General features: G+C 34.9%; 2 protein-coding genes across 2 annotated transcripts in view; one reads left to right on the top strand and one right to left on the bottom strand.

Moving 5' to 3' along the window:
- The first annotated feature begins 584 nt into the window (after nt 1-584).
- LOC130456558 (uridine-cytidine kinase 1) lies at nt 585-2,757 on the top strand. The gene has a single exon (XM_056813887.1). The coding sequence runs from the start codon at nt 651-653 to the stop codon at nt 1,479-1,481; it is 831 nt and encodes a 276-aa protein (XP_056669865.1). The 5' UTR covers nt 585-650; the 3' UTR covers nt 1,482-2,757.
- Nucleotides 2,758-10,162: 7,405 nt separating this feature from the next.
- The window catches only part of MKKS (MKKS centrosomal shuttling protein), a 29,384-nt gene continuing 17,307 nt past the window's right edge, over nt 10,163-22,239 (bottom strand). Inside the window, exons 2-4 of the mRNA XM_007476687.2 lie at nt 17,929-18,104; nt 16,790-16,900; nt 10,163-10,904 (exon numbers count right to left, since the gene is read on the bottom strand). Of these exons, the coding sequence (XP_007476749.2) occupies nt 10,467-10,904; nt 16,790-16,900; nt 17,929-18,104 (725 nt within the window). The 3' untranslated portion in view covers nt 10,163-10,466. The remainder of the gene's footprint in view (nt 10,905-16,789; nt 16,901-17,928; nt 18,105-22,239) is intronic.

Below are 22,239 nucleotides of genomic sequence, written 5' to 3'. Positions count from 1 at the left end.
AACTGAAACAATACTGGTATTCTTTGTGTCTTTTCAAATATACACTCTGACTTGGCCTGGCTATTTCTGATCTTTTCTCAGCTTGCTTGATATATCCTAGGATATAGAACTTAAACAGGAGCAACAAACAATACCATGTATTTGGAAACTCCAAATCACAGCTTTGAAACTATTCCAAAAACATAGCTCTTAAACATCATCAATGTTTTGAAATTTTAAAAGCAATGAAGACAAGACCTTTGAAACAAATAAATACTTTCACATTTCCAGTTTACCTTCAATAGTAACTTGAGAATCTTAAGATGCTATTAATTGTAATGCGCTGGCTCAGAAATTAAAGATGTGTTAATTTACTTGGTGGTCTGAAATAAAAATTCTGTCACAAACCAATCTGCAAATGTTTCAGGTTTACTTAAAAGTTTTAAAATAAGTCAAACATGAGATTCTTAATACTTATATCAACAATGCATTGCTTTATAATGCATGCAAACAAAGAAAACATGGAAAGCCAGAAATCAATCCACTTGAATAACACAGATTTGTTTTCTGGTAAAATGTTTTTAAAAACATGCAAACAGGTTCTGGAAGCGGTCGGGCCAGCTAGAGCTGGGGAAAGGAGGGGAAGCCGATGCAGGGAAGACTAACTGGCCATGGCCTCGGATAGCGGCGGCGGCGGGGCGGCCGCTGCGGAGCAGGAGCGCCCTCACCAGCGACCCTTCCTGATCGGGGTGAGCGGTGGCACGGCCAGCGGAAAGTCCACAGTGTGCGAGAAGATCATGGAACTGCTGGGCCAGCATGAAGTAGACCACCGACAGCGCAAGCTGGTCATCCTAAGCCAGGACAGGTTCTATAAAGTCCTGACCGCCGAGCAGAAGGCCAAGGCACTGAAGGGCCAGTACAACTTTGACCACCCAGATGCTTTTGATAATGATTTGATGCGCATGACCCTGAAACACATTGTGGAGGGCAAAACCGTTGAGGTCCCGATCTATGATTTTGTGACCCATTCAAGGTTACTGGAGACAACTGTGGTTTACCCTGCGGATGTGGTTCTGTTTGAGGGCATTTTGGTATTCTATAGTCAAGAGATCCGGGACATGTTTCATCTTCGACTCTTTGTTGACACCGACTCAGATGTGAGGCTGTCTCGTAGAGTTCTCCGAGATATGAACCGTGGGAGAGATTTGGAGCAGATCCTAACACAGTACACCACCTTTGTCAAACCAGCCTTTGAGGAATTCTGCCTACCGACTAAGAAGTATGCTGATGTGATCATCCCTCGAGGGGTTGACAACATGGTTGCTATCAACCTCATTGTACAACATATTCAAGACATTTTGAATGGTGACATCTGCAAATGGCAGCGGGGAGTTCCAAATGGGAGGAGCTACAAGAGGACATTTTCTGAGCCTGGAGACCCTACTGTTGTGCTGACATCTGGTAAACGATCCCACCTGGAATCTAGAAGCAGACCCCACTGAGGAGCTGGAGGCTGTTACTTAGCTTCTAGGGCAGATCTTCCTTGATGACATCTGTATAATGAATGGGTCTGGAGTTACCTTTTTCCTTTTATTTTTTTAAAACAAAAATTCCATGCCCCAAGCCTTTAAAAATTAATCTTTTAGCATTTGTTACAAAATAATTCTACGATAAAATTATTTAACAATTTAGGAATATAAAAAATGTTAATCTTATTCAATCTTAAATGTGGGAAATACTGAAAGGACCTTCTTGATTGTTTTTATCTTCCATGTATTCAGGAGGCTTCTGAAATCCTTTTGGGCCATCTGAAAAATGCCCAACACCTGCATGAGTGAACCTACTATACTTGCTCCCAGAAATTATTCTAGCAACACATTTGAATAATAAATTGGGGGTCTGGGTCCTTGCTCTGTGGCTACTACGACCTTAATAGGAACTGTGTAGAAATATCTTCTATCCTCTTGGGTTATATATAGGGCAACAAGCAGAGTTGGGAATGCTGATAAGCTCTTTAAAAAGGAAAAATATAAAAAACTACTATTAGACCTAAAGGAGTCTCCTGTTTTGGATGTATATACAAATGACCTAAAAGGTTCACATATACCTGACAGAATCAAGATTTGCCACAATAGAAGTCAATCAAATGGTTCTGATGTTTGTGTGGTTCTGACTTGAATACAGTTATACAATACCCAAACAAACAGCTCCACTTGAGGCTGTTGACTCTGTTCTTCTATACCTAGAAATTGCCAAGTCAAGGCTTACCTGTCCTGGGATCTAGGACACATGCTGCCTACCGCCAAACAGTTCACGTTATTACTCATTGCCATGTCCAATGCATGCTTTCCTTAGAGCTAAGTTACATGGTAGATTCTAGGGGTTCAAAATTAATGTTATTGCACAAATCAACCCTCCAAGTTGCTGTACCACTTATCATATATGGCCTAGCACTGAATTACGTATGAGAATGTTTTGGTCTATATGGTTCTATTTAACCTTTCCTCCTAACTAGTGTTCCGTACCCTCTATATAACATATATATGTACATTTTATATATATATATAAAAGATATATATAGAGCTGTTTATAATCAATCTCCTTATGTATAGCCACTTATGATTCTCTTCTATCTGGCATAAGTCATTATAGTTATTATGAGATACAGAAGGCAAGGAACTTTGTTCAGGTCCTTTGGTTTTCTAAACTGTAATTACCTAAAATCTTTGTTATGCTAAATGTACTGTTTCGGGACTAATAAACAAATTCCAAATATTAGTGTTAAAAAAAAAAAAAACATGCAAACAAAAGAAAAACTTCTCTTGGGTTGACCAAGACAAAAGCAAAAGGAGAATCTGAAAGGCCCAGAATTTGTATTTCAAAACATTTTGCCCACATGCTAGAAATGCACCTAGAATAAGATTTCTATGATTCAGGCTAATGTTTTCTGCAAAAATCATATCATATAAGAATGGCATGTATAATAATTCTCCGGTGATAGACATTTCAGTTTTATTATATTCAATACAAAAAAGTTCAACATGACTTACAGGTATTACAGGTGAGATTGGACACCTGGCCTTTCTCAAAGTTTTAATACTATTATAAAATGAAGATAGGACCTCATTGGAGTTACTCATTTATCTATTGCATACATAAAATAAATATATTATAACACAAAAATTAAGAACAGTGGCTTAATACAAGATGATGAAATGCCATTAAGGACAAATTTTCTTGCAAAGAATCTTCCCTTCTTTTCTTAAAGGTAGCCCATTGAAACCATTCATTTGAAATAGTGTTCATAAATTCTCTGATGGATAGATGTAAAGTGTAGGGTTTTTTTTTTTAGTTGGATTAATCAATCAGAGAGAATACAAAAACAAAGCAATTTCATTTAGTGCTCAGAATAGCAAGATTATACCCACTTTACCTTAAGTTTCTAATTCAATAAGAAGACATCAGAGTTAAACCAATGGCTGAATATGTCCCTTTCCAGTAGAATTCCACAAATTTTAGACTTGGTTTTACCCATAATTTTTTTTAAATAAGATTCCCACCCCCAGCCCCCCATCATTTCCATGATCATTTCCTTGGACTTGGAAAAAGAAAAAAAAAAAGATTATCTTATTTTAAGAATTAAGGTTTGTTTAATGTTTTAATGACCAAATAAAATAAACAAAACTGTAAAGTGCTTGCATTTTTGCTCAATATGCTTTACAGGTAATATAGGTGAGAAATATTAGGTAATAAAAAGCAGAATAAAGTAAAAGTATCAGCATGGCTAGAGAATAATGTAAGAATTATAGGTCTCATCTATTTACTGTATCCTCTCTATTATCATTATGAAAGACTCACTATCTTCAGCTGCAACAATATGTTATTCAAAGAAGATAGCAATACAGTGTATTGATTTAGAATCTTGAACCCTAGAGACTACATTTCCCACAATCCCCCTTTCCATTTCCAAGTAAGCATCTCCTTATTTGGTTGGAGTTTTTGGAGTTTCTGTTTTCCGCCCACATTCGCTCTCCGGATCCATGTGGAGGAGGGAGTGGCTCTTGGTTTTTTGCTAGCTTTACTTATACTTCAAGATAAATATTTAATAAATATTATTAAATATAATGGAGTATTGGATATTAATTTTAATCTTTACAACACATATAAAATGACTTGATAAGAAAAGCTGACTGGAAAATTCTACAAACCCAGAGAATATTTCTCTTCTGAGGAGATTAACCATACTTAGGAAGGAAATACATATATGTGTCCTTAGGACCAGATGATATAAGCTTTAAAAAAACTGTCAAATTCATTAGTGTAAAAGGGAATTCTTAATCCTTTTCTTTAATTTAACTAGCCTTGAGGTCCTTTTACCATAGAGACATATAAAGATATACCAACCCACAGTGAAAGGAAGTAGAAACCAGAGAGATAGGAAGTGAAGTAAGAAGGGATATAAAAGGTCAATGTTATGTTATGTCAGAAATGAGAGGGACTTTTGGCTTTTTGACCTTTTTTGAGTTGAGAGGTGGTTGGTAGTTGGTAGTTAGTCATTGGGGGTTATTCTGCCTGGTTAGCTGAGCTTAAGGGTGATCAGCTGGACTTTCTCTAACAGTAGTTATAGGCAGTTATATGTATATAGGTTGTTATAGGGTAGCTAGTTGGGTATTAGGCAATTTCTTTTTCTACTTCTTTCCTATATTTCCCTTACTCTATTCATTTTACTATATTCTTTTACTATCTCTATTTTAACAAAACTAAGTTGTTAATTGTTAAAAGCTGCCTGAAGTTTTCTTTTCTCTGGCTTAAAGGAATAATACTAATTTACAACTCTACTATGTTCTCATTAAAATTTGTTATTTTATTTTATTTTTTTAAATTTTATTTAGTCAATTTAGAACATTATTCCTTGGTTATGAGAATCATATTCTTTCCCTCCCTCCCCTTCCCTGACACTTTCATAGCCACACAATTCCACTGGGTATTACATGTGTCCCTGATGAGAACCTATTTGCATGTTGTTGTTGTTTACACTAGGATGTTCATTTAGAGTCTACATCCCCAACCATATCCCTTCAACCCATGTAATCAAGCAGTTGTTTTTCTTCAGTGTTTCTACTCCCAGTTTTTCCCTCTGCATGTGGATAGTGTTCTTTCTCATAGATCCTTCCAGGTTGTTCAGGATCACTGCATTGCCACTAATGGAGAAGTCCATTACGTTCGATTATACCACAATGTATCAGTCTCTGTGTACAATGTTCTCTTGGTTCTGCTCCTCTCACTCTGCATCAATTCCTGGAGGTTGTTCCAGTCCCCATGGAATTCCTCCACTTTATTATTCCTTTGAGCACAATAGTATTCCATCACCAACAGATACCACAATTTGTTCAGCCATTCCCCAAGTGAAGGGCATCCCTTCATTTTCCAATTTTTTGCCACCACAAAGAGCACAGCTACGAATATTCTTGTACAGTCATTTTCCTTATTATCTTTTTGGGGTACAAACCCAGCAATGCTATGGCTGGGTGAAAAGGTAGGGAGTCTTTTAGCACCCTTTGGGCATCCTTCCAAACTGCCCTTCAAAATGGTTGGATCAATTCACAACTCCACCAGCAACGCATTAATGTTCCAACTTTGCCACATCCTTCAGCATTCATTACTTTCTGTCATGTTGACCAGTCTGCTAGGTATGAGGTGATACCTCAGAGTTGTTTTGATTTGCATCTCTCTGATTATAAGAGATTTAGAACACTTTTTCATGTGCTTAATAATAGTTTTGATTTCTTTAACTGAAGATCGCCTATTCATGTCCCTTGCCCATTTATCAATTGGAGAATGGCTTGATTTTTTATACAATTGATTTAGCTCCTTATAAATTTGAGAAATTAGATCTTTGTCAGAGGTTTTTGTTATGAAGTTTGTTTCCCAATTTGTTGCTTCCCTTCTAATTTTGGTTGCATTGGTTTTGTTTGTACAAAACCTTTTTAATTTGATGTAATCAAAATTATTTATTTTACATTTTGTGATTTTTTTTCTAACTCTTGCTTGGTTTTAAAATCTTTCCTTTCTCAAAGATCTGACAAGTATAATATTCTGTGTTCACCTAATTTACTTAGTTTCCTTCTTTATATTAACGTCATTCACCCATTCTGAGTTTATCTTGGTGTAGGGTGTGAGATGTTGTTCCAACCCCAATCTCCCCCATACTGTCTTCCAATTTTCTCAGCAGTTTTTTTTTTTTATCAAATAGGGGATTTTTGTCCCCAAAGCTGGTATCTTTGGGCTTATCATAGACTGTCTTGCTGAGGTCACTTACCCCAAGTCTATTCCACTGATCCTCCTTTCTGTCTCTTAGCCAGCACCATATTGTTTTGATGACCACTGCTTTATAGTGTAGTTTGAGATCTGGGACTGCAAGGCCACCTTCCTTCGCATTTTTTTTTTCATTATTTCCCTAGATATCCTTGATCTTTGAGTCACAATCCTAAAATTACTCTTACACAAATAAATGTTGTTATGTTTTTTTCTAATTCAATAAAAACGTTTTTTGGTAGTTCAATGGGTATGGCACTAAATAAGTAAATTAATTTGGGTAGGATTGTCATTTTTATTATGTTAGCTCATCCTACCCATGAAAAACTTAAGTTATTAAAAGCTGCTCTCTTAGTTTGTCAAGACTCCTAATTTGACCCTTACATTTAATTTGCGAGCCAGATGGTATATTTATACATCTTTATGGTAAAAGGACCTCAATGTTCCCAGTTAAATTAGAGAAAGGGATTAAGAGTTTCCTTTTATATTAGATAATGTTTCTATCCATCTTGGGAGTGGGAAATCAATAGCAACGCAAAACCCTCACTTTGCAAAGAAAATATCATTTTTTTTTGCCAGTGTATTGTAATAAACTGTTTTGTGAAAACACTAACATAGGCACTTCCCAGGACATTTTAGATTTGTGCCAAATAAAAATATACTAAAAAAAAAAATAAGATTTAGGTAGTTACTTGAAGGAATTACTCCACACATTTAAGTGTGAATTCTTAATAGAACAATCTTGAAAATGATTTTTAATACTTCTTTAAATCACAATCATATTAAAAGTAATGTCATGCCTCCTTAAAAAAAAATCTGTTCCTTTAACTTACCAAGAAGAAACAAGCCTACATATGATGTATCCTTAACTTAGTAGCAAACTATAAATGTTTACTCTTCCCTTCAAAACCCTAAATGAAAAGTTTGATAAATCTAATCTGAGAATATAGGCTAACCGTTGTCCTTCTTAAAACACCAGGCTTAGACACCATTAAGTTAGGAAGATGTGGCCTAAAGCAAAGAATCAGAATGAATTATGTAACATAAGCAATACATGGAAATATTTAACTGCATGAAAAAATTAACCCAGATATCAGATAGTTAAAACAATCCCTTTTCACTGAGACTGGAGATAAGCATATTTTGACAGCTGAAATATTATTCTGTCTGAGATGCTTAGTCTCCTTGACAATTTCCCCACAGATTATATTTATCTGAAATGATTAGCTTAACTAACAGGACTTCCCCAAGGAACTACACTGATTATATAATCCTATTTTATATATAATACTTTCTATAATATACAATGTGTCATCAAACCATGTGATTTTGCTTTAATTTTAAGAGTTCCCTGAAGAATATTTCTGTTTTTTCAAAAATTCTAAAAATGATAGCATTTATAGTTTTAAGTATTGTGCATCATAATTTATTAAGCTTTGTATTTCTTTACTACCTTGTAGAACACTAAATAGTCTTGACTATATAAATTAAATGAAACCAAGAATAATCTGATAAGAAATTAGGTTAGGAATGGGCAATTTATGCATTTTTGTGGGGAAATCACTCATATGGATAATGATTTAGCATATCTAAATGAAAATATTCTTTTATTACAAGTTACAAGTGGAAATATTAGATGAATATAGAGCATATAAACATACACAAAATTATCTGATTCCCCTATAAAATCATGAGTATCTTTTTGTAGCATTGTTTAGCTGATGGCAATAATTTATAAGATTGCTCCTATGGAATTAACTGCCTCCTATAAGCCCGTTTTCCTCAGCTTTGTGTTGACTAAGGGTCAGTTCTGGATATTAAAATGAGCATATTCCTATAAAAGAAAAGTTAATTTAAATTAATTTCAGAGTCCCAAGAGGTTGTTTCTATATTCTACCACTTCTTGATGAGTAAGATTTCAGTCACAAGTAGGCCTTGTTTTGGCTCAATGATTGGAATGTCGCCTCCTCTAAAGCTGTAACATCCTCCTTAATATATTTTTCAATCATATGCTGTTAACTTCTTGGTTTTCATCTGTCTTTTATTCTCTTATTATTTGCTTGTAGAAGTCAAGATTTCTTGACTTCAAATTTGATCTCTCTCCTCATCCAATATCTAGTCCTTAATTTCACCACCATTTACAAACTTGGTGTTCAGGAAGATAATCATTATTTACCCCTGGTCATTTCCTTCAGCTTTCTATTGGCAATGGAATATCAGGCAGAGGGGACCATAGCATGATAATTCCTATTTTTAAAAATTTAAGTAATAAAATAAAATCTAAATTGAACCTAAAATTCCTTGCCTCTACACAGGTTGTGCGAAAAACACAAAATTAGTTGGAGAAAGAACACTGTTCCTTTGTTTTCACTTTGAAGTTCATCTTCTTTGGAAGGACAGAAAAGATACAAAGATAAGCTGTCAGTCTTAAAATGATCCTTTGTGGGAATTTTTTCACTTATGACAGATCCTCAAAGAGTTACTTTTTAGAAAACTATTTTCCATCCTTTTTCTCTTTTAACTTTTGATAGTAAAAGAGGTAAAACTTTAGAGAAATATTTTGTGAAACCTCCTGGCTTAGCTAACTTTTCAATAAATATAATGACAATTTGGGGAGATCAAAAGCTGGACTTTCTGAGGGTTTTTTTCTCTCTTTACTCTGCTTATGATTTAAAGCCAATTTTATTTATTTATTTGCATTATGAGTCTGGGAAGGAAGCATTTAAAAATCAATCCCATTTATTCACAAACAGGATTTTGATCTTTAAATCTCTGCGGACATAAAACACTCGACCAATATTATAAAATATTTCCCTATTCTTTAATATAGCAATGAAAACCGACTATTTCTTCTAACTATTCAGTAAATTTATTGTTCTACCTTGAACTCACTTTGTGATAATTCCCAAATATCAGCATTTCTGTTTGGACTACAGACTATGTAATCAAAGTTTCTTTATATTAAATATTCCTCATTTTTTCATATGTACATTGTAATTTTTAATGTGTTTATGGTCCTTTCTCAAGCCCCACAGGAAGGGCCCTTCTCAGTTTTCTTCCGTTGTTTCTGTCATTGCCTTGGATACTACTGCCACTCCAAATTCTAAGGTGTTTTTTAAAAAATTGTTTCACTGGAAAGACCTACATGAACTGATTCTGAGCAAAATAAACAGAACCAGAAAGTTATACAAAGTAACTGAAATACTGTGGGATGATCAAATGTGATACTTTGCTATGGGAAATTCTGAGGGACTTATGAAAAAGAATGCTATCCACTTCTAGAGAAAGAACTATTGGAGCAGAAATGCAGATGAAAACATATGACTTATCACTTATTTGGATATATGACATAGTTTTGGTTTTATAAGATTATTCTCTTATTAAAATGAATAACATATACATAATACATGTATAACCCAGTGAAATTGCTTGTCCAACTCCAGGAGGGCAAAGAGAGGAGAATGACAACATGAATCATGGAGCTTTGGAAAGCTTGTGTGTAAATTTGTTACTGGAATAAAATAAAAATAATTGTTTAATTGTTTCACTTGAGTCTAATCTTTGAGTGACTGCACACAAATATTCTTTCCAACATCTGCTCATCATTACAAATTTTCTATGAAGCGAAAATTGTGATATGAAATAGTTATGTAGTCAAATCTGGTCTTGTATTTAAAGCCATCAATCACATCCATGTATCTATTCTCAGGTGATATTTGAAAAACAAACTAGTGTGTATAGGTTTCATATTTTTTAGATTAGAGAAGCATGCTATTGCTTTGGGATTGACTTTAATATTGTACAGAATTAATACATAATCAATATTTGTAAAACTCCTGTCAAAACTGGAATGAGAACAAGCTAATACTTTTCTTTATTTCATATTTATTGAAAGATAACTCTAAATGAGGAAATATTCAAGGTAAAGTAAAATGTTGTACAGAATCCATGAAATTTACATAATTTCCAAGTTACATTAACAATATTTTATAGGTTTATTGTTAACACCTCCATTTAAATGAAATTTTGCTCACTTTAAATGGCCAAATGAGATCATGAAATGTGCAAGGTTTTGAGAATGACTTATTAATATGTTCATTTTTTTCTACCTTGAAATTTAAGATTTTTTTCACATAAACATACTTTAAAAAATAATGAACTTAAAATTTGGGTCAGTTCTTATCTTCTATGACATAGGAAAGATCCAAAATCAAACTGGCTGTTTCCACAGCAACTTGTAAGCCATGAAGTTTTGCAGTAAAACAGTCCAAAGTCAGATGATCTTTGAGGGAGTTTGTGGGTTGCTGAAGAGGAGAGTTTTGGGAAGCAGAATGAATACTTTGTAAGAGGCACCAATTTAGTTCTTCCTTGTTACTGCAGAGTCCACAACCACATTTTGAAACCAAATCTTGCCATTTCACATTAGGGGGAAAATCTGGTTGAACTGACCAAAAGTGTCCATACTTCCTATCAGCAAGAATTTTACCCTTATCATGCTCTAGAGAGCAAGCAACAGCCTGTAAAGCATTGCAGAACGCGTTAGCAACTATTTTATATTCTGTTTGAGTACAGTCATTGGCTTTGAGAACACATTCTGGAACACTGATAACCTGGAAAAAAAAAAAGCCATTAGAGACACTTTACAAAGACTAGCCAGACTCATAGCTTTCTCAAAAAGTTGTCTAGTATTTCTGTTGAAAACCTCATTAAAGTAATTTTTACTATCAATTAACCCAATTAGCTGGAGCATATTATTGATAAAGCTAAATGGGTCAGGTCACAATGGTTTTGTTTCACGGTAATGGAACCCATATAGCCCATAAATTATGAATAATCTGTCACTATCATTGTGACAAAAATCAAACTCATTTGCCTTTACCAGCTGTGGTATCTTCACAGAAAAAAGGACAGTATGTCATAATAATGTTTTTGAGACTTAATAAAATTCCAAAAGGATAATTATGAACATTCTACACTGATTGATCCTTTTAAATAAGTGCAATGATTTACCCAAAACTGAACCCTCGCAATTTGATAGTTTTAAGGTAAAAATTGAAGGAAATATTTATGTGTGATATAGGGAATAGCCATTCTTGAAAACAGGAATACTTTGGTTCAAGTTTTACCTCTGAAACATAATGGCTGAGCGACCTTGGACTAGTCACTTAACCCCTCTTAGTGCCTGAGGCAACTCTTAAGACTACAAATTCTAGAGAAAGTGCTGACTTGCATTGGCATGAAATGTTCCCTACCCAGAAGATTCTAATAGCAATGAAATCACAGGTGCAGTCTCTATTCCTATTCCTATTTAATTTTCATTTTAGTTCTTAAACTTTTTTTTTGACAAGCATAAAGAAATCTGAAACAGGTGCCAGTTTTTAAAAAATATTCAGGGATCAGTTTTCAAGGAAAGATGCTTACGAGAATAAAAACAATCATGAAAGGTTATTACAACCCCCCAAAATAGTGACAACCAAGATTTACTAATCTTTACAAGTGTACTCTATATACAGTTCAAAGGTATACTTGAAAATGTGTAACTAAATAAGCAAGTCTTCATACGTTATTGTTTATCTCTGCAATAATAAAACTGATTTGTTAATACAGAGAATATCAGGTGCCTCTGAATCTTTTCATTGATATTTATAGTCACAAATTTTCACAGTCAGTGTGCATTTTGCTTTGTATGACTGTACTTATTTATTATAGGGAGGGAGTTTGAAGAGACTTTTTCTTCTTTTTGGAGGAAGGCCAATAGTGATAGTGATACCAAAAAAGGAAGAAAATAAGAAAAGTATGTAGATGCAAAATTAAAAGGAAATAAAGAAAGTAGTAAGAGGTTTAGAAAAACAGGGCCACATTGGTACTATCATGTTTTATCTTAATTATACAAAATGAAAACAAAACAAAAAGCAGTAAGTTATACATCATGGCAAAAAAAAAGAACTGTACATAAGATACATTGTCTCATAGGTAATTCCCTTTTTTCTATGTATATTAAAATATATGCTGATATTAATTAGATTCTTAATAAAATCATTTTAAACACTTTTGAAGAAATTTAGTAACTCATAAGACATCAGCTTAGCAACTCAAGAAAAAAAATTGGATGAAAATACATGTTGCCTAAAGTATGATATGTCATTAGTTGAATCAGTCTATCCCTATGTAGATATGGGATATATGTGCAGAAGGAAAAATTAGTAGGTTCCAGAATTAAATAAAAGGAAAAGAATAAGATAGGCCAAATGTGGGAAACTATAAAGAATTCTTCAATTACCTCAAACTGTCCTCTGATATAAAAATTTTTAAATGTTAATATTTTTCTGTTGATGTTATATGGCTCCACTTCCTAGATGGCAATGATCTTAAAACAAGTGGCAGGAGATCCAAAAGGCAATGAGATGGGGCAGACATAACATATAGAGGCTGCACCAACATAAGCTGCCATTTTTCACAAGCAAGTTGCTGATAAAATGTATCAAGGATATACATGATTAGGAAAGGGAGGCAAACTGGTTATATATTGAGAACAAGGGGTAACAAATGGATAGCCCAGCTATTGCTATGTTATTTATAAAATGTAAAAAGACTTAGAGAAAGGCATGGAGTAGATACTGTTTGGGGAACTTATGGATTTATGAACAATAATTACACAAGACAAAAAAGTATGGTTGCATCTACCCTGGTGGAAAAAAGTATCCATAGTGATAAGATCCTGAATTTTGTATATATATACTAAGCTCTAGGGGTACAAAGATAGGCATGAATGAATGTATGGATTTATTAAGTGTCTACAACATATAGAGCTAATTCTGGTGATAGAAACAGAAAATCAAACACTCCCTTTTCCTCAGACAATCCATATATTAATGGAGGAAAATGGAACTGTGTGCTGAAAACTTACAAATTACTAGAAAGAAAAAGTTATGTATGCCATTAATTATGATTTCAGGGAGAATGTAATAAAAGTTGAGAAGAGATTTAGGGAAAGTGCTGGGAGAAATATGAGGAAAAGATCATTTTCAGATGAAGAACAAATTGTGCTCCCCAGTCACAGAAACATGGAATTTTTGAGTTGAAAGGGATCTCAGAAGTCATTTGGTCTTCATCCCCAAACAAGGGAAAACATGCCCACAACATGGGCATCTAACCTTTACCTGAAGATCTCTACCTGATATCAAGATGTGGCACAATATGCTTTCTCCAAAAAGCTGGTTGCTTAGCTCTGACTCTTCATGACCCCGTGGTCTATACTGTCTATGAGGTTTCCTTAGCAAGGATCTTGGAGTGGTTTGCTATTTCCTTCTCCAGTGGATTAAGCCAAACAGAGGTTAAGTGACATGCTCAGCCTCAACCATCCACTGTCTGAGGCTGGATTTGAACTCAAGTTTTTGTGACTCCAGGCCACTTAAGTTGCCTCCAAAAAACTACCACTGACTAACTGTAATCTCATTTGAATAGTATTCATATATGTCATAATCTAATTAGTATGGTAATTTATACTCAGTTTATTAATTTTAGTCATATGTTCTTAAAGTTTTTTGTTAGTTTGTTTCCATTGGATTGCTAATTTAAAGATTCATGACTTCAATTTTTCCCCTCCCTCTGAAACATCTCTGCACACAGTAGTCCCTCAAGGCTGATTATAAGATTGAATAGCAAATTTAGAGGAAAACATCTGAACTCTCCTGGTTTCCATTTTCAAATGAATAATAAGATATACCTTAAAGAAGAAAATCATATAATTCATAATATTGTCAATAATTGAGTTTTATGGTTAATTTAAACATTTTGGTTAATGTATCATTTATATTACCAATATTTAAAGTCATAATAAAATCAGAAAAATATACTGAAATTCAAAAAGTGTTTCAGAATCTTGTGATGTCTCACTAAGCATGTATTTTTGAAAACAGAAAAAGCTCTAAAAAGAAATGTTTGTTAAATTTAACTGTATTATAGGTGTGTAGAATTACTAGCCAAAGAATTCATAGTATTTAGAACTCAACATCTAGTGAAACCAACATTAGTGTGGGAGATGAAAAATCCTGAAAGGGCTACTCTGCTGGTTGTAGTACTAGGATAAACTGATGCTAGATGTGGTTAGCCAAATGCCCCAAACTTCCTCTACTGAGCACTTGCTCTTTTTCTCTCACCTACTCCAGTTCATCCGTCTCACAAATGCCAAAATGACTTTGATTAAATGCAGATCTGACTATACTCCTGTGTAAATGGAAATCCCCTGCCCCTCCAGGGTTGCAAACTTACTTCCCGCATCCCGTTTGCGTGCCTGCACTGCATGACTGGACATTACGTGAACACACAGGTGATGCGTTGGGGAGGATAAAGGAAGGGGTTGCCACAGTGTATGTTCTCTCGAATCCCTAGACAGTGCTGGTGCTAGTTGAGAGCCATGCAGGTGGAGCAACATGTGGTCAAACTTAGATTAGATTGAGCTTTAAACTATATCTGTTTTTCCTTAGTCAAGTAATTATTAATAAACTCTATGGAAATTAAGAACCAAGAGTTATTAATTTAATTTTAACACTTCTCTGCTCACTCAACTCCAGCGGCTTCTTAATAAAGCTAGAATAAAGTATAAATTACTCTGTTTAGACTTAAAAGCCCATCAGAGCCCAACTCCACCCTACCTTTCCAAGCTTGCTGTACCTTACTCCTCATTCCATCTTCTATGTCTCTGCTTTTGCAGGAACTCTCCTCCACGGGTCAGAGGTATTCCTCTTGCACCACACCTTTCACCTCAGAGTACCTTTCTTCCTTCAAGATGCAGCTCAAGCACCAACTTCTGCAGGAAGCTTTTCATGCTCCCTTTAGCTCTTAGTGCCTCCCCTCCAAAATAACCTTGAATTTAATTATTTTGTGCTTTGTACTATTTATTCACTTTACAGTTCTTCTGTTTATATTTGCATATATGCTCTTTATCTTCTCCATTAGAATGTAAGAACTTCATTCTTTATACTTGTATCCCCAGGACCTGGCATATAGCAGGTACCTGATATTTGCTGATTCTTTTGTACGAATTGAGTAAAAATATTACAAAACAGTTTTTAAATAGGATCTTATGATTAATTTTTGTAATCTGGGGTACTTGGCCAAGTGTTAACAAAACCTAATTAGTAGTTCTTGGACATTTTGTTTACATATTATGCTGTACATTTCACTGAAGGAACTGGCCCAGAGTAGTCCAGGTCTTCTAGTTTTCCTCAGGAGTAATAGCAGTATTTCAGGGTCCCCAGGGACAAATCTAGGGAGCTGGGGGAGGGGAGTGAATATTTTCCCTATTGCTAGGCACTTAGACCCCATCAGCTGTGTCCTCCCATTTGTGTAGGTCAGTTATTAGTTCTATAGTTCAATTTAGTCACTTTATATCTATTAGCCTTTCAAAAGGAAATTTCCTTCAAAGATTCATATATTTGCAAGAACAAGTGAATAAAAATTTCCTTTAGCATAGAAGGGGTACATATTCTCCTTTTTATCATCTTGATCTCTAGAGGGAAATTGATTGATACTTATTCACTGAAATTGCAAATAGAATACCTCAGAGGGGGTTCTTAAGGGTTAACTAGGGGAAAGAGGTCTACAAAAACTGTGGAGACCTGATGAATGTGTGCCATGTGGCACAGAACTATATCCAGGGAAGACAACATGGAATGATGGAAAAAATACTGGAACTGATGTTAGAACCCAGGTATTGTGACCTTGGTCAAATGAAATTGCCTTTCTTAGATTTATTTTTTTCATCTGTAACTTAAAAGGGCTGGGCTTTATGATCTCTGAGGTTTCTTCCAATTATAAATTTATGATCTATGAATCTGATGTTATAAGCATTAAATGTGTTATATGCATGAAGTAGAAACTTTCAAATCACTTAAAAAATAATTTGTGACATGTTTATAACACTCCATAGTATCTTTTCCTTGCTTCCCTGGTGTTATTTGTTGAGGCAGCATGATATATTCAATAAAGCACTGGAAAAGAGTAAGAAAGACTTGGGTTCAAATTCTGATTTGTCAACCTGGACAAGTTATTTAAACTCTTAGGCTTAAGGTTTTTCACTTGTAAAATGAAGGGTTTGGACTTATGACCTCTAAGATCATTACAAATTCTTAATCCTATGATTTAAAACTAAAACCTTATGCTCTAATCATCTCAATGAGAAAATGGATTCGGAAAAGCTCACAGATTTATTCAAAGGCACTAGAGTTGAGTAAGCAAAACGCAGAATTCAAATTAAGGTCTTAAAATTCCCAATGCAATACTCTTCCTACAATACTACATTAGAATGTTGTGGAAAGGGGTTAATTGTATGTAGGACCTATTCAAGTGATTTGGTTAATCAAGACCTTGTGGTATAATTCAGCTGACTGAGAAATTTACCTTTGAAAGGGTTGATATTAAACTCCCAACGCATAAAAATGTAAATCTAGTATAAATATAGCTAATCTAACAAGATGAGGTAAAGTTTACTTACCTTGTGGCTTAAAAAGGAGGCCAAGTGAGTTTCAGTACAACCACCTCCAAGCAAAGCCAAAGGTTCCCTTATCATTAGTTTTAAGACATGCTGTGCTGTTTGACATGTAAGCTGAAAAACAGAAATGCATCCAACATCAGAAGTTGTTTCACTTCCAAAAAAGAAAAAAAAGGTAAAGTTTCAAAGAACTTTATAATCTAACTACAATTTTTAAGGGACAAGACTAAGTATTGGCATGGCTTAAACACTAATTAAAATGATTTTGGTCAACAAATAACAGATTCTCCTAATATGTTTAAGCTTGCTTTAAGGAACTAGAATACTAATCTCTTTCATGATAAGTAAAGGCACAGTAGAAAGTGACCCATTCTTGGAGTCAAGAGGTCTGTGAGTGAATCCTGGCTCTTCACACTGCATAGCCGTGTTGGTAATAACAAGTTGCTCACAGGTTCTGAGCCTCAGTTTCTTCATTTATATTGAGGATAATACTTGCATAATCTACTATTGTAATGTTTAAAATAGTTTTTTAAATGTCAGTTATTATTATGTACAAAGAGGCTTCAAACAGGATGGTCTCAAAAAGTCCAGAATCCAAATTATTAGTGATACTTCTGTAACTGGACTAGACTCTTCTGGACAACTGTACTGTACAGAAACTATAGTTCAGATTTCTTTTGAGAAGATAGAGCTACAACTCTGAAGTGGGGATAGGAATGGAGACTGGATCTGTGATTTCACTGGCACAGGGAATCCCTGGATTAAGAAACCCTTGCTATGCAGATCAGCATATTCTCTATAATCTCTTATCATTAGAAATTGTGACACATTTTCAGTATCAGAGGCAGAACTTGAATTTCGAATTTCCTGGCTTTAAGGTTAAAACTCTGCTTTCTTAGATTGATTCTCAGGGATCTAGTGGTAATAAAGAAAATTAAAACCTTATGCAAAACAATGATATAATTGAACTGACTTGTTTTGCGTGATTTTGCCTATCTTATCTCCACTCTTCTTCTTTGTTAATCATTGATAACATTGTGAAGAAATAACAGATTATCTCAGGATAAAAACATCATGGTAGCAATCCCATTTCCCTATTTAAATTCTGTGCTTAGATGGGGAATTCAGGGTTCTTTACCCACCTTCAGTTCATTCCAGGAAGTCTCATTTCTGTTACAGAGAAGCAAACTGCAGACAGTTGAATCATTAGGAATTAAGTGAAAATAAGGTTTTGAACCAAAGTTTGTGTAGCACAAATCCTTCACATATCCATAACTTGTTGGTGAGATAAAATTCAAGGAACCAATTGGTTGTGTACCTATTTAACAAAATATTTTAAATTGAGAAAATTATCTCACATGCTAGTTAAACATGAAGCTGCTTTTATAAAATACAAAATTATACTAACACCTTAAATATTTGTGTTGATGGGGAGGTGGAGAAAAGAAGAATTAAGTTTGAATCATACACTACTAAAAAAGAATGAAATATTGTTCTATTTATTAGGGATGCTGCAGATAGTGTTAAAATAAGGTAGCAAACTACAGTGGATACTTTGTCTAATGCCTACAAAGTATCCCAGGTCTCCTCCTTAAAGGAAAGCTGAAGTTTGAACTTTCCCTTCACTGGGCTCAGTGCACAAACTAACTTGGAGAATCTTGTATACAAAATATCTATTTTATTTATATTATAAAGGTTAAACATAAGGATTAATAAAAATAAGGATGCCTTAACACTAAGGGAACTAAATTTCCACCTAGTCCTCCTTTGTCTCAAGATGAAATTCTTCTGATCTTGGGAATTCACCCAAGCTACTCTACTACTGCTTATACTAACTAAAAATCTCCAAAACTATCTAAATAAACTAACTAAATCCTTATATAAGTTCAGGTATCTATATCTTAAAGTTGTTACCAAGTTAGGAAAAGCAGCGAGGCTAAATGGCTGAAGCTCAATAAAGCTGAGCTGTGACTCTGAAAAGAGACTCAAGAGTTCAAAACCCAGACAGGATCTCCTTGGTCTTCTTCAAATCAATTGTTACATCACTAGTAGATGGTAACAAATTCCTCTTCCTAATGTTTTCCAAAGTGTTCAAAGGAAAAACACTAAGATACAGCAGGATTTTCCTCCTTTCCTCTCAAACCCAAGTCTGTGGTAAGAGAGAGAAAAAAAAAACAGCAGCTAACCCTTTCTTTATCCAGGGCCACTTCACTTCTCTGCTCCTCCCCCTTATTACATTCTAAAACCTTCCCCAGAATTCCTTGCAGGAGCCTCTTTGCAATCCTTGAGACAACATTCCAGATTTCTTAACTTATCAAGCTATAGCTTATCAAATATAAATGTTTTTAATCTCATTCTTATAATATGATTCATGATTTAGAGGCACTGGACTAAAAGGCCTTACATATAGTAAAAGTAGGCTAATAGGGGGCAGCTAGGTAGCTCAGTGGATTGAGAGCCAGACTAGAGAAGGGAGGTCCTAGGTCCAAATCTGGCCTCAGACACTTCCTGGCTGTGAGACCCTGGGCAAGTCACTTAACCCCCATTGTCTAGCCCTTACTTCTCTCTTCTGCCTTGGAACAAATACCCAGTATTGATTCCAAGATGGAAGGTAAGGGTTTAAAAAAAAAAAGTAGGCTAACAAATTTTTGACAAGATGAGTACTGAGACAGATTTTTAATAGGGCTAAAGTAGAGAGGCATAAGGGGAAATGGGATGGATTTAGTAAGAAGAGCTGTCAGCTCTGCTATTTACTTTCTCTGAGATCTTGAACAAATCATTTCCATTCTTTGGGCCTCAAATTCCTCATCTATAAAATAGTAAGGTTTTATTAGGAGATCTCTGGAAGTCCTTTCTGAATATAGATATATGATCCTGTGATGCTCTCATCTTCTTGTTTGGGTTATGACTTTTACTTCTAATTAGTTCAGCTGATTGAAGCATGGTGCTGTAAAGGTTAAAATTATGGTTGAGACTGAATGTAATAATTATTTTGGTCACCAAGGATTTTATTTATAAAATCCTAAAAGAAACACCCAAGTCAACTGGAAATTTTATGGTGATCTAATTGATAGTGAAGGAGATTAAGGAGAAGGAAGAAGGAAAGGAGTAGTCTTTCCCCCTCCACCCCCCTTCCTAGCACCAGGCAGGGAGATTAGGAGATAAGGGTTTGGAGTATGAAGGAGGAAAGAGTCATCCTGAACTCCAAAAAGAAAGGGCTAAGCCAAGATGCCAGAACCTGAAACAGCTCCAGGGCAAACTCACCGCCAAACCCAGACAAAGTAACTGCCACCACTCCAAGAAGTCAAAACACCTAGCAGTCGGTCAGCCAGAGTCACCTCTCCAGGAAAAGAGCAAGAGAGAGGAAGTGATGTGCCTTATATAGACAGTTTTATGTCACTTTCCTGCTTCTCATCTGTACCAATAATAGCTTAGCTTGACTTAGGACAGTCCAGGGGTCTGTCCGCTTTTTGTGCACATGTTTGTTGCAGGCCATTTCCTCAGATAATTAAATCTTGAGTTTGGTGCAGACCTTCCTAATCTTGTTAAACTAAGGAGAGTAGAGAAATACAGTGTTCCCAAGACCTGATTCTGTTAGTCCAAGTATTTCTATTGTTATTGATCAGGAAATAGCTAAATCAGATCTTCTAAAGTACGGTCGGATTAGGGTGGGATAGTTTTAAAATTCATAGTGCTCATGGAGCTTTGTAGGGACAGAATGATACTATGTATATATATATATATATATATATTAGGCAATGGAGTTTAAGTGATTTTCCCAGGGGTACACAGCCAGGAAGTATCTGAGGCCATATTTGAACCCAGGACCTCCCATCTCTAGGCCTGGCTCTCAATCCACTGAGCTACTCAGCTGCCCTCTCTTAATAATTTTTTTTTTAAAAAGTTATTCATAGAACTCTATCTAAAAAAAGACAAAGAGGCAAAAATGATTAGTTCCTAACTCAAGGAGTATACATTCTTCTGGAAAGGCAAGGCATGCAGATAAATAAATAAATACAAATTAAATTGAATAAGAAAATGCCAATAAATGGGGAATCATAGAAGGCTTCATAGAGATAAAGGCACTTAAACTGTGAATCTTAAATTTTCTCAGACTCTATCTTGGGACATTATATTAAGGTTATAGTTAAGGTTATTCCCCATTTAAACAATGGAGGTACTTGGTCAGGAATGTATTGGGAAGTCTAACATTAAACCATCCATACTTAGGCATACTTTAGGGGAAGATAAAGTTGTAAACTTCTTACTGAACGATGAAAAAGTACTTAACCCATACTTACAGTGAGGCAAAAGCCCTTAAGCTAGGTCTATTTTTAGATCTAATACAAAAGGGTGCTAAGTACCTATGAATGTCAAATTAATCACTAAAAGGTCAGGCAACTTGCAGGGGGCAAGCTTAACAAAGAGGTGTAAAGTATTCAGAAGATATAATCTACCCAGAGAGGGTGAGAACTAAAAACTAAGAATGGGCTGTCCTAGGAAAAGCGTCTACTGTGATTGGTAGACGTGAAAATTTAGGGGAGGTGACACAAGAGAAACTTCTCTTTAAAAGGAGCTGTCTGAACCAGTTCAAAGTAGTTCGATTTAGTTCAGCTTTGGTAGCTGAATTGGAGGTCAGGAGTCAGAGGAGGCTGCTGGGTCTCTGAACACTAGAGTTTTGCTTGGAAAGATCTTGTGGTGAGTGATTAAGACTGACTTAGTTTCTCTCTTAAAGAGAAAGGCCGAGGCCAGGCCATTGCCTTTTCCTACTATTTCCTCTTACTCTGTCTCTTTCCCTTTCCTTAATTCCTTGATTTGTATTAATTAAAATCTCCATAAAACCCAGATGACTTGGGTATTTCATATTTGGGAATTTTCCCATGGTGACCACTTATTTTTGATTTAATTCAAGACACTAAAATTATCTTTACAGTTTTGGCAATTCAAAGTCTTGAACCCATATTTTCGCGGTCACAAAACTGAACATTAAGGTGAATTCTTTAGGTAGAAATGAGGAGGGTATACATTACTAGGAAGAGGGAAATGAACTATGTGTATATATAGAGGCAAAAGACAAAAGGACAAGTTTAAGGAATGGGACACAGCTCATACAGGGATATAATGGGAAAATAACATTAAAAAGTCAAAAAGGAATCAGACTGGGGGAAACCTTAAATGTCAGAAGAAACATATCCTTTTTTTTAATCCCAAGTAAAATAAGTATAGTTTCCAAAACTTTTAAAGAATTAACCATATTTTGAAAATAGAAAAACCAATATAAAACATATATTTTTAGGAAGAAAATTTTATAACCATATAACCTCTCTACAATTCTTGTTTTTATTTGCCACCATTTCTTTTTGAAAACATTTTTTATTATAGTGCTCTCTCTTGTTCTCCTTCTATCCTTACTGACCAATTCTCAGCCTCTTTGCTGAATTACCATCCATGTC

The sequence above is a fragment of the Monodelphis domestica genome, chromosome 1 (assembly GCF_027887165.1).
Source record: "Monodelphis domestica isolate mMonDom1 chromosome 1, mMonDom1.pri, whole genome shotgun sequence".
In the NCBI taxonomy this organism is placed as follows: Eukaryota; Metazoa; Chordata; class Mammalia; order Didelphimorphia; family Didelphidae; genus Monodelphis; species Monodelphis domestica.
This window is presented reverse-complemented; position numbering and strand designations above follow the sequence as displayed.

Coding starts and splice junctions, on each gene's coding strand:
- LOC130456558 (XM_056813887.1), top strand. CDS start 651: ATGGCCTCGGATAGCGGCGGCGGCGGGGCGGCCGCTGCGGAGCAGGAG.